General features: G+C 37.5%; 1 protein-coding gene across 1 annotated transcript in view; it reads left to right on the top strand.

Moving 5' to 3' along the window:
• LOC150087626 (sterol O-acyltransferase 1-like) overlaps positions 1-1829 on the top strand; it is a 115023-nt gene extending 113194 nt beyond the window's left edge. The window contains exon 14 of the mRNA XM_090369833.1: positions 1526-1829. Within this exon, the coding sequence (XP_090225959.1) occupies positions 1526-1594 (69 nt within the window). The 3' untranslated portion in view covers positions 1595-1829. The remainder of the gene's footprint in view (positions 1-1525) is intronic.
• Positions 1830-13139: the final 11310 nt, after the last annotated feature.

Below are 13139 nucleotides of genomic sequence, written 5' to 3'. Positions count from 1 at the left end.
AATTTTTCTTTAAATAAACTTAAAGAATAGAATTAATTTAAATAAATTTAAAGAAACCTATAATAGTTTAGAATTGTTCAGTGTGCCATTAAAGGCACACTGAACAATTCTAAACTATTATAGGTAGCTAAATCACCCACACAACAGCCTAGTATTACCTGTAAAAAAAATCTCTTGAATCTATTCCAAATTATTAGGTGATAATTGTAGTCAAGTCAACTATTAGTGACTAACAGGTATTAACGCCCTACTAATAAAATGGAACAAGTGCTTTTAAATACAAAGATGCTATATTGAAATATAAAATTATAAGTGATTTAATATCTTGTTTTTTAGATCAGTTGTTAAACTTTTTGTATGCCCTTCCTAATTATTTTTTTGATTTAAGTAATTAAATACTGACTAAATGCATGCTGAATTTAGTCAATATTTAATAACCTAAAAAAATAATTATTAAGCAAAAACTAGGATTATCTGATATCAAATTGATATAATTATTATTATTATCATTATTAGCTACACTATCATATTAATATAATATGATATTCTTATAAACTTGAGCCAAAACATTATGACAACCCCATCTGCACCAGTTGGTGTTATCACCCCTGGGTGCTGTAGGATGCATCCTAGTCTCCAGATGCTGCAATTTGCAGAACTTTAACCTTTATTGGTAAGAGCAGACCTTTGTTCCGCTCACCAATCTAGTTACCCTTCTCTGTACTCATTCCAGCAACTTTACATCCTTTCTAAAATGAGGCCTCTGTACCTGTATATAGTACTCAAGGTGTGGCCTGACCTTGACAATACACTGTTTGGTAGATGACTATATTGTTTTGGCTCACAAGTGTGTATGCTATATATGTTTAAATATATATGGCCACAATCTAAGCTACCAAAAATAGAAAATCTTGTGAAATTCTTTAAACCTTGCATAAGACTGATATTATGAATATGATAATTGACATTCACAGAACTTGTATTATTGATCATAAAAAATAAAAGCAGTGAGAAATATCATGCTGGTTCTAGAAGTCCAGAACATATAGGAGCTTTTATCCAAAAGTTCCAGAGCCTCTTAAATTCAAGATGGCAGGCATAAGCAGGATTTTTTCAATACAATATACTTTATATTAAAAATAATGCTGCTTATGAACTGTCACCTTGAAATTATTACAAAATATTTATTTAAAGAAAATCTCTGACCAAGAGGATTTTTTTTTTTTTCTTGTGGCGGATGCTATAGAAAGATTACATCGTTGCATCATTTTGCTACTATACCAACACTATAATTGCAAATTGCACTGCAATAGTGTAAATATAGACAAATATCTACATTTAGTATTACAGATATATATACAACAGAAAGATTACTTGTAGTCGTGGGATAAAGAAGTTGTCTTTATTGTATTATCTTGTTATGAATGAATAACAGATCATTATCTTTACTTTATCAATATCTTATTGTATTTCGAATATCCTTGAAATTTCCTTGTAAAGCAATTTAATATTTTTACTTAACTAGAATTCCTATTTGGATTATGTGGTACCCAGGTCGTGGATGTGCAGAGTTATCAGTATGCCATGGAGCTGAAACAATTTTAGTCCATGTGACATTAGCAGTTTTTAAGATGTCATTATACAGGGTAAGATGCACTTTTTGACTGAGAGAGAGAAAACAATGAAGATACTTCTACAAGATAATATTTCAACAAGTGAATTACTGTGGGGCAGTGTAGAAGTTCCAGTGCATGCTCTTTTGTTGCCTGAATAATGGACCACAACAAATTAATTTCCATCCAAGGAGATCCAGCCAATATGACTGTATGTTGCCCAATGTAATTTCATTGCAGAAGTTGCATTTTGGCTAATTAAACTTTTGTTATTCTTTCAGCTAAATCTTCTCTGCACTGTTTTATACAGTAATCATAATTTATTAAACCACAGTCAAATTTTCACTGTAAATTTTAAACATAATCTCATCATGTTGAAGATTAGATAATTAGGGTCAAATGCCAAAAAAAATTGTAGTCTCTGTGATAACATTGAAATCATGCTATATTTTCTGATTGAAATTAAAAAATCTATATTTTTTAGAATAGAATGATAAATCTATATTTTCACTAAATGGTTATGTACATCTTATTTAATTTTTTTTTTTTTTACTTTTTTTTTTGTATTTTCATATTAAAAGTTAATATGTATTATCTACTGTTAGACTGCTTTGTATGGTTTGTATGTTTTTTTTTTAATTAGAAGTTATGTATATAGTAACAGTTTGTTTCAGTTTCACTCATTCATTGCTCCCAATCAAATTTGCAGAAGTCTTGCTGTTTAAATTCCATCTCCTGGGTAACAATGTCACTAATAGTGAAGAAACAAAAATAGAATTAATTTGAATTTAGTACTTTGTACTGAAGTTAATGTTATTTACCCTTTGGTGCTTTTGTTTCTCATATGGTAAAACTGCTCTCTGTTTTACAAGTAATTTATTTATCTGTGGGTTGACTACCTGGTTGCAATTCTGTGGTGCAGTTCAGAGTGTTGAGTGATGTTTATTCTTTAGTTTTAGACAATTAAATATTTTAAGTGTCCATAAATTTTATGGATATCAGAATGAAAAAGAACATTCCTTGCACCAGCCAAAAGAGAGAGAGAGAGAGAGAGAGAGAGAGAGAGAGAGAGAGAGAGAGAGAGAGAGAGAGAGAGAATCACCAAAAAAGAGAAGAATGATGATATCCAGCTCAGGACCCTGGGTGTGCCAAGCCCATACTCACCAGATGTGAGCCTCTGGGTTTTTATTTATTCTGCATGAGCACAGATAATGAATGGTGACTGCTGCTTCTGCTAGTGGAAATGGTAAAGAACTGCAACTTCAACTTTTAGCATTAGCATTAGTAGCATTAGTGGAGGCATATGATGCAAGAAAGCAAGCTTATTCAGCATCAGCCAAAAAAAAAAAAAAAAAAAAAAAAAAACAACCACTACTCCCATTTCACCCCTCCGTTCGTTCGAAATACCTGTCCAGCTGAGCCTTAAATTTATTTAGGTTATCAACTTCAACAACAAGCGATGGGAGTCTATTCCACAAACCAACTGCCCGCTGGCTAAAGGCAAATTTCCGCACATCTATCCGACATCCGTCCTTCCTCAATTTGAATTTATGCCCTCTCAGGTGATTATTCTGAGCAAGAGGAAGAATCCCATCGGCATTGAGCATGCTCAAGCCATTCAAAGCCTTATACACCTCTATCAGATCACCTCGCCGATGCCTAGTCTCCAGGCTCTGTAATTTGCAAAACTTAAGCCTTTCTTCGTAAGAGCAACCCTTTGTTCCATTCACTAATCTTGTTGCCCTTCTCTGTACTCGTTCCAGCAGCTCTACATCCTTCTTGAAATGAGGCCTCCAGACCTGTATACAGTACTCAAGGTGTGGCCTGACCAATGCCTTATACAAGGGAATAATCACATCCTTATCCCTGCTAGAAAAATTCCTGTATATCATTGACAAGACACCATGAGCTACTCTTGCAGCTCGTCTGCACTGCTCAGAGAACTTCATATCTGCCTGCACAACTACCCCCAGCTCCTTTTCATTCTCTACCACTGTCAGCGTAGTACCACAGAGTTGATACGTTGATCTGGGGTTACTGTTTCCCATATGTAGTACTTTACATTTGTCAATGTTAAACTTCATTTGCCACCTCTCAGCCCATCTGCTCAACCTCTCCAGATCCTGTTGCAGCAGCATAGTATCAGTAGTGTCCTTAACAACCCTGCCAACCTTGGTATCATCTGCAAACTTGGACATTAAGCCTGATACACCATCATCAATATCATTTATAAATACAGAAAACAACAAAGGACCCAACACTGAACCCTGAGGAACTCCACTAATAACATTAGTCCACGTTGAGCAGTGTCCATTGATTACCACTCTCTGTCTTCTGCCACTCAACCATCCCTTTATCCATAGCAGCAATTTGCCTCCAATGCCACACTTCTCCAATTTGTGCAGCAGTCTTCCATGCACAACAGTATCAAAAGCCTTTCTAAGATCCAAATATATAATATCAAAGTTATTCCCTGCATCCAGTTCTTTTGTGACTACATCATAGTATCCAATCAAGTTGGTCAGACAAGACCTGCCCTTAACAAAACCATGTTGTGTCTGAGCTATAACTGAATTCTTGTCCAGATGATCCTGCAGTGCTTCTTTAACCAGTGCCTCCATTAATTTACCTGGAACAGAAGTTAAACTAACAGGTCTATAATTACTTGTGTCAGCCTTTGATCCTCCTTTGTGAATTGGGGTTACATTTGCACATCTCCAGTCCATAGGTACCTCCCCTGAGTCCAAAGAAGCTCTCATAATTATGGCTAGGGGTTTGCTTACTTCCTTTGCTGCCTCCTTTAATATAACTGGATAGATCCCATCCACCCCTGGTGCCTTTTTTATGTTTATCCTCAGCAATTTCTCCTCCACTTTCCTCTCAGTTAATAGAAAATAATCTAGCTCACTGCCAATGTTTACTTCACCTACGACATTCCCCTTCCTGAATAACTCCTCATGTGTGAATGTAGATGCAAAATACTCGTTTAGATTGTTAGCCACCTGAGCAGGATCCTCAACTGTTGAACCATCAACATCCAGTGGACCAATCTGATTCATCCCTTTCCTTCTTGAGTTTAAATAGGTAAAGAACTCTTTTCTGTTTTTCTTTGTGTCCTTTGCCAAGGATTTCTCATAATCTGCCTTTGCCTGCCTAATCTCCTTTGTGACTTGGTTACAGACCAACTTATATCTATCATAGGCTTCCATGTCACCCATTAATTTGTATGTATCCCATGCATTTTTCTTCTCTGCCATATGTCTCATTAGTTCATCTGACAACCATTTAGGCCTGAACCTTGAACAATATTTCTTGGTTGGTATGTAAAGCCTGGTAGCTTCCAAGATTAGTTCCTTGAATGCTTCCCATTTTGAATTTGCTGTTGGTAACATCATCAGTTGGTCCCACTGTATAGAATTTAAATACTGTCTCAGACCATCATAGTCGCCTTTACGAAAGCAAAAACCCTTCCCTTTGCCTCTGCTGGTAGTTACCTCCTTGAGTAAATCCCACTTCAGCACACTGTGATCACTGCCACCCAGTGGTTCTTTATCTGCAGATTCCTAATGCATGAAGAATCACTACTGATAATCAGATCAAGAGTATTACTCCCTCTAGTTGCCTCCCGAACATGGTGGTGTAGAAAACAATCATCCAATAAATCCACAAAAGCCCTGCTAGTGTGTGAGTGACCAACCCACAAATTCCAGTCAATATCTGGGAAATTAAAATCCCCCATTATAAGACTCTCTGATTTACCGGCCCATTCTATTTCCCTGTACAGTATCTTATTATACTCATCAGAGTCATTAGGCCTATAGCACACTCCTACTCTCAATTTTGATTTACCTATGCTTATGTCACACCAAACTGACTCAACACTGCCCTGTCCATCAATGTCGACTGGCTTCACTTCCTTGGATTTTATGTGTTTTTTAACTAATAGTATAACCCCTCCTCCCCTCCTGTCCTGTCTATCCTTTCTATACACATTGTACTCCCCAAATTCCAGTTCTGCATCCCTTATATCTGTGTGACACCACGTCTCTGATATCCCAACAATATCTGCCTTTGATGTTTTGAGCAATACCTCAAATTCATCAAATTTATTTACTAAACTCCTAGCATTGGTGTACACGCAAGTATACCTGCACTTGTTTCTATTCTTAGCTACCCTAACACAACCCATGTGTTTACTTGTATCACAATGACTTCCAGCAGTCTCTGAAATATCCTGCATCTTGTTTTTCAGGCTTCTGCTCATTCCAATAGAAGCAGTGCAAGAATCTCTTTCACCTCTGCCAGTGGCTACTGTTAATCCATTAGTCTTTGTCTCCCCCCAAGCAAGCAGTTTTCCGACCCACCTAACACTGCCTCGATAGCATCAGCAAATATTCTTGCACCCTTTCTATTTAAGTGTATCCCATCCCTGTAGAAGCAATCTCTCCTGTTAACAAGTACATTCCAGGCTGAAAAAAATTCTACCCCTTGAGCCTTGCACAATCTTTCCAGGGCCGAATTGATCGACAAGGCTCTCATCATATACTCCCTCCTATCGTGTCTGGGCAGAATTGCAGACACTTTCAAATTTAACCCTACTTCACGGCTTTTTTTCAACAGTGACCTGTACTTGTTAAGTAATTCCGCTGGTCTCCTACTCTTAATGTCATTAGTGCCAACGTGTACAACTATATCACCTTTTGTGCCCTTAAAAGATGATATCTGCTCTACAACGTCATCAACCCTTGCCCCTGGCAGACATACCCTGGTCCTGTTCCACCTATCCTTTTTACAAAGCATGTTCCCCGTTTCCCTGACAATAGAGTCACCAACAACTACTAGTTCCTGTGGGACCAGCGCATTCTGCCTTGGGGGCTACCTCTGTGTTGCAAGATGACTAAGTGCAAGCTCTGGCGTTGATGTGGACAGCTGAGAGCTTGATGGGCCCCTCAATTTATTTCCTTCGAGGGCATCCACCCTGTCCTTCAAGGTCTCATATAGGCCCATAACAACGCCGAGTTGTCGCCTAATTTCCTTGCACTCCTTGCATCGTGCACACACAAAGACATCCCCCATGGCAGTATCATGTCCCATACCCGATTGCTCCGCAAACATCAAGCAAACAGTGCATCTTAAAAGAGTATTACAAGTATACTCTTTTAAGATGCACTAAAGAGTATTACTAAAAGAGTATTACTTTTTACTAAAGAGTATTACTAAAGTGTATTACTAAAAGAGTATTACTTTTTACAAGTATTCCAGTTTTATGTTTTTAAAAAAGCAGGAAACCTTGTTATTATGCATCCACATTATAATAAAATTCCCCAATTTGGTTGCTAGAAGATCTGATCAGCACAGTTATGCTACAATTGAAATTATGTTCTAATAATCCATCTATTTCTTATGTTAAAATGAGTTCATTCAACATTATTTAATTTTTACCTAATACCATTTAGCATTAATTATCACTTAAGGCTATCTATTAGCAGCATACAATAAAACTTCAGAGGTTAGAGATATACTTTGCCTTTTAATGAGTTGTCAAAAGTCCCGAAAGCAGTCTGCGTAGAAAGTTTAGTTCTCAAAGAACAAAATTCAAAGTATGTTAAGTGATGACATGATCAATTCATGTTAAAATTCTTCTTACCATTTTTTTTTTTTAATTTGGTATACAGGTTGATAAAATATTAAGGACCATTATTCAGTTATAATATTGATTATGTACATATAATACTTTAATTAGCTCTTTTACTTATTTAAATTATAAGTTGTGTGATTGAATTATAGGATGGTGCATTAATATTATATCAAAATATTGATAAAAAAACAAACACACATTCTGCATATTCAAAGAATAACCAGTTATAAGCACAATGTCTTTGAAAAGTTAGGGAATATGCCATCCATCTTTGGATGGAATATTCTCCAACCTTGCAGACTGCAAGTGACCCAGGCATCTGTGAGGATACTTGATTGAAGTGTTTAAGGCTTTAATGGATTGAATAAACTGATTGTGGATGGCATCCTTACCCTTTCTTGGATAACATATGTAAGGGAACATAAATTTAAATTGAAAAATTATGGTTACAGGACAGATGTGCAAAAATATCCTTTCAGCCAGAGAGTAATTAATTGTTGGAACAAATTCCCATCTGGTGTTGTGAAACTGGATAGTTTGTATAAATTTAAAGGAAGATTGGATAAATTATTAAAAGGATGGATGGAGGAAGTAGGTAGAATTTTTTTTTTTTTTTTTTCATGGATGTGCCATATAACCTTGCTTCCTTGCATCATCTTGCCAAGTACTAATATATTTTATTTCACACGATATATTCAACATTTTTAGCATATGCAATTTTATTTTCATTAAAAAGCCTAATTTTTGTCAATAATAAAGGCTAGTTTTCAACCTTTTAAAACTGTTTAGAATCATCCTGTATATCTCATACATATAATGAGGTATTACTCAAAAGTTTCTAGACTTCTCTTATCATGACAACATGACTGATGATGAAGATGCTGCTGAAGTACCTTTTACGATTTCGCTGCTTTGCTAGGATGATGAATAAAAATGCTCTTAGTTATCTACTCGTTTTTGACATTAAAAACGTTTATTTGGAAAAAAGTGTTACATTATCTAGAAATCGTCACAAAACCCGATGCATGTGCATTGTACTTGTTGCGTCACTGCAGTGACGCAACAAGTACAATGCATGCGCCCAAGAAAACTCAGTTGTACGCAACAAGTGCAGTGATGCAACAAGTTGCATTTACACAACAAGTACAATTAAGCAGTGACACGCTATGTTATACCGTTATATCAGCATAATGATTAATACATGAGTGACTGTGCCAAAATCTACAGCCCAGCATTCGAAGGAATATCGTGAAAGAAAGAAAGGGAAGTTGGACAGAAATGTGAATCCAGATGAAATTCAACAAGAGTGTTTCGTTATGCTCGGGAGTTCTTAAACTGCACCCAAAAAAACTTGAGCTGAAATAATGAAGGAATATTGTGAATGGAAGAAAAGGAAATTAGAAATTCAAACTATTCCAAATCATAATGAAATTCAACCACAGAGTTCTACTATGCCTTGATACTTGTCAACCACAGATTTCTACTATGCCTGATACTTATCAGGAATCTAAAACTCCAGCATAACGAATGAAGGAATATCGTGCACAAAAAAAGCAAAATTAGAAATGGCTAATAATGAGATTCCTGATTACATCCCTATAGTGGCTACACGAGCTGACAGTGAGTTTAAAAAATTAGTGTACAAAAATCCATTTGGATTTAGTTGTAATGTTTGTGATCATTTATGGTTTCAATTAGATTTGAAACTGTTTCCAACAACTTCATATGAATTATTTCAAAATGAATTTCATTTACAAGAAGTGAGTACTTTCATGACGTGTAATACGTGTCATACTTCATTAAAAGAGGGATAGATACCAACTAGGCAACGTCAAATGGATTTATATATCCAACATATCCTACTCATTTGCCTCCACTGGATTTTGTAATTGAGCATTTGATATCACCACGATTACCCTTTATACAAATTCGTAATTTTTGTTATGAACACGGACAATATGAGATCACTGAACAAGTAATAAATGTACCAGTTAACGTAAATACGATGGTTTATCGATTACCTAAAGAATTAGACGATGATAATGCCATTAAAGTACATATAAAATGAAGACTCATACATAAATCATCATATCTACAAGGATGCGTGCAGAAGAAAATAGTGAAAATATGGTTATGGTATTTGATAAATTCACCTTTGTATAAATTGGTCCTTGAGGTTGTCACAGACATTCTCTCAGATATGCCAGGCAAGCTGTACTTGCTACCTGGGAGTCTAAAACGCTGATAGAACTGATATTCGGGTGACACTCAAGTCAAGTGGACCCAATTTTGGCGAAGTCTGAACGGTTTGTGACAGCCAAATCCTCTTCTTGCATCTTCACAATGGTGGGACTGTTAGTAATTGTGGGTATAACCTCCATCCACAAGTACATGGTGGGTGACCACCCAGGTGTGAACCAACGTAAGCAGGGGTCGAGGTGTGGTGCCCACACCACATGGAGGAATACCGCCCCTCTATGTTACCAGGTAGTGCTAGGTGGTAGATGACTCTCATCAACCAGTAAAATACCACCACTTTGCTTACTGGAGGCTTGAAGTGGTGGAACCCATGTTTAGTCTAGAGCTAAGTTCCGGTCAACCCTTCCCTATCTCTTCCATCATGCAGTATGATTGATGCCCTTTGAGGTTATGATTAATGTCATGACGAGATCCAATATTCCTTACATTTCGGGGGTACAGCTCTAAAATGGTGTTCGCAGGCCGGCCGCTAGCTAGTACACCGGACCAAACCTATTGGTAACTCTCTAGGAAGCTTGCGGATCAGCTAGTGTATAATCTTGCTACCTCTACTCTGCCAGACAGTGACTGGAGGGAGTCAGAGTAGTGTGTATGTGGGGAGCATTGTTGAGGCCACGTTATGTCAAGGATCTGGGTATATTCTTACCATGTGTACGCCATATCCAAAAATTTCATTACTTCATACAGCATGTCCCACCCACTTTTTCTTACTATTGAATACACCATGAATTGTCAAAATAATAGAGCAAGCTTATCTGCGAAAAGATCTAAACCTCCCAAGCACTTCCTAATTCATTTCACAAATATACGTGGTCTCAATTCTAATCTCAAAGATGTTCATTTCCATTTGCAATCTGCCAAAACCCATGTACTTTTTCTGACAGAATCTCAGTTATCAGTTGATTCAACTACTGCTCATCTCAGATGCCCAAATTATTTGCTGTATCATTCCGTTCGCCTCAAAGGTGGTACTTGTACATATGTCCATTCTGATATTCCCTCTCAGAGACTTGGCAATTTGGAATCTCCTCTCTTTGATCTTCTGTGGCTTAAAATCTCTCTACCTCATTGTGTCAAATTCATCTGTTGTCTCTACCGTTCTCCCAACTCCACTAATCACTTGGAGCTCTTTGACTTCCTCTCTTTCCAACTTGACTTTCTCCAGTCCAACTTTCCTAACAGTGAGGTAATTTTCCCTTGGTGATTTTAATGTTCACAACTCCAGCTGGCTTCCGTTTTCTAGTCACACCGACCCAGCAGGTCGAGATGCTGAAGCTTTTGCAATTACTAATGACCTAGCACAGATTGTTCTTTACCTACAAGAATACTGGACAATCCTAACCTTACAGCCAATACTCTTGATCTTTTTCTCACAAACAACCCTTCTAAGTACAAGGTCGAAGTTAGAGGTCCTTTAGGCACTTCAGATTACAACTTGGTGATTGTCTCTTCTCCAATTGAACCTTTATCTCATGGCTATTCCCAACCTCGTGTTGTTTGGCCTTACATGAATGCAAAATGGGATGACCGGCGAGACTTCTTTTCCTTGGTCGGATTACTGTTTCAAAACTTCTGATGTCATCGTTTGCTCAGATCGTGTCAGTGAAATTATTCTTGTAGGAATGGAATCCTTTATCCCACACTCCACTTTAAAATCTCGTCCTTTATCTAAATCTTGGTTTTCCAATAAATGTGCTAAGGCTGTTCAAGAGAAGAATGTTGCATATCGTAATTGGCTTGTTTCTAATTCTTCAGTTTCATTTTCTGCCTACACCAAAGTCCGTAACAATTGTAAAACAGTTATTAATCAGTCCAAACTAGAGTTTGAACAGGCTAAGAGTAGAAAACTTGCTTCTTGCCCTAATTGTAGCCGAGCATTCTGGTCTCTTGCCAAAGCTATTGGCCGCAACTTTTGCCCATCTCTGCTCCCACCTCCGTCCAAACCAGATGGTTCTGTTATCACTTCAGCCAATGATAAAGCTGACCTGCTAGCATCCCATTTTTCTTTAAACTCATGCATTAACGATCTTGGTAAAACACTTCCCACTATTCCCAACACGTTCCATTCAATGCCTCCTGTGGTCTTCCGTGAAAAGGATGTGAGAAGGATTTTGACGAATCTTGATGCTAAGAAAGCTTCAAGTCCAGATGGTATTTCTCCCCTTGTTCTCCGAACTGGTGCTCCTGAACTTACGCCTGTTCTTTGCCGCCTTTTTTCACTTTCTTATTCCAAAGGTGTTTTTCCTTCTGCTTGGAAATTTGCTCTTATCCAGTTCCTAAAAAGGGTGACAAATCCCTCCCATCCAATTATCGTCCCATTTTAATTATTTCTACTCTTTCTAAAGTAATGGAGAAATCAATTAACCGCCAACTCTTAAACTACCTAGAAACCTTCCGTCTGATCAACGATCGCCAGTATGGATTCCATCAGTGTCTATCCACTGGTCGTATTCTGGCTTATGTTACCCATTTATGGACTAATTCAATGAAAAGGTTCAATGAAACACAAGTGATTGCTCTTGACATCTCAAAGGCTTTTGATCGTGTTTGGCATAAAGGTCTTCTAAACAAGCTTCCATCTTATGGTTTGCCAACTGTTTTTAGTAATTGGTTATCCAGTTTTCTCTCTCATTGCTCACTGAGGGTGATGGTAGATGGCTCTCTGTCTTCTAACTTCTCCACTAATGCCGGTGTCCCCCAAAGGTTCAGTTCTTTCCCCCACTCTTTTCCTCTTGTATATTAATGACCTTCCATTGACTGAAAGGTCATTAATATACAAGGAAACTATGGAAATCCTATCCATAGTTTTGCCGATGATAGCACATTGCATTCCACTTTCCATTTTGAGAAGTTGAAGCTGATTGCTTCAACTTCTCGAAAATCTGCTACCAATTCCTGAAATGCCGATCTTCAATCCTTCTAAAACTCAGTCTTGTCTTATATCTCGCAAAAAGGATTCTTTTGCTCCTATGCTTATCTTTAGTGACACTCCGATTTCTAGGCAAAATGATATATCTCTTTTGGGGATTACCCTGACTTCTAATCTCTCTTGGCACAAGCACATTACAAATATTGCTCCTCTGCATCTAAAAAACTTGGTTTTCTCTTTCGCTCTCACAGTTACTTTTCTTCCAAACAGCTGCTCACTCTGTATAAATCTCAAATCCGCTCTGCCATGGAATATTGTTTCCACAACTGGGGTGGTGCCCCCAAAACCTCTCTCAGGCTTCTTGATTCCATTCAGAAGAGGGCAGTTAGGTTATTTAATGATTCATCTCTAACAGAGTCTCTCCACTCGCTTTCTCATAGACGTACTGTTTCTGCTGCATGCCTCTTCTACAGATACTTCCATGGGCACTATTCTTCTGAATTGGCTTCTGTTTCTTGCTCTCTCTTTGAAAACAGTCGAAACACGTGCCGCAACCAGCCAACATCCATTTACTGTCCAACTTCAAACCCACAGAACCAACTTTTCATCTTCCTCATTTATTCATTCAACTGCCGTTTTCTGGAACAACCTTCCTTCATACATATTTCCTGAAAATTACAATCTACAGAAGTTCAAGTCCAATATCAACAAATATGTTCTTTCATCTTCTCAACCTCCAACCCAAGCACGGTACTAAGTA

The sequence above is a fragment of the Mastigoproctus giganteus genome, chromosome 3 (genome assembly GCF_048544385.1).
Source record: "Mastigoproctus giganteus isolate SK-2022 chromosome 3, ASM4854438v1, whole genome shotgun sequence".
Classification (NCBI taxonomy): domain Eukaryota; kingdom Metazoa; phylum Arthropoda; class Arachnida; order Uropygi; family Thelyphonidae; genus Mastigoproctus; species Mastigoproctus giganteus.
The sequence above is the reverse complement of the archived record's forward strand: the minus strand, read 5'-3'. Positions and strand labels throughout refer to the sequence as shown.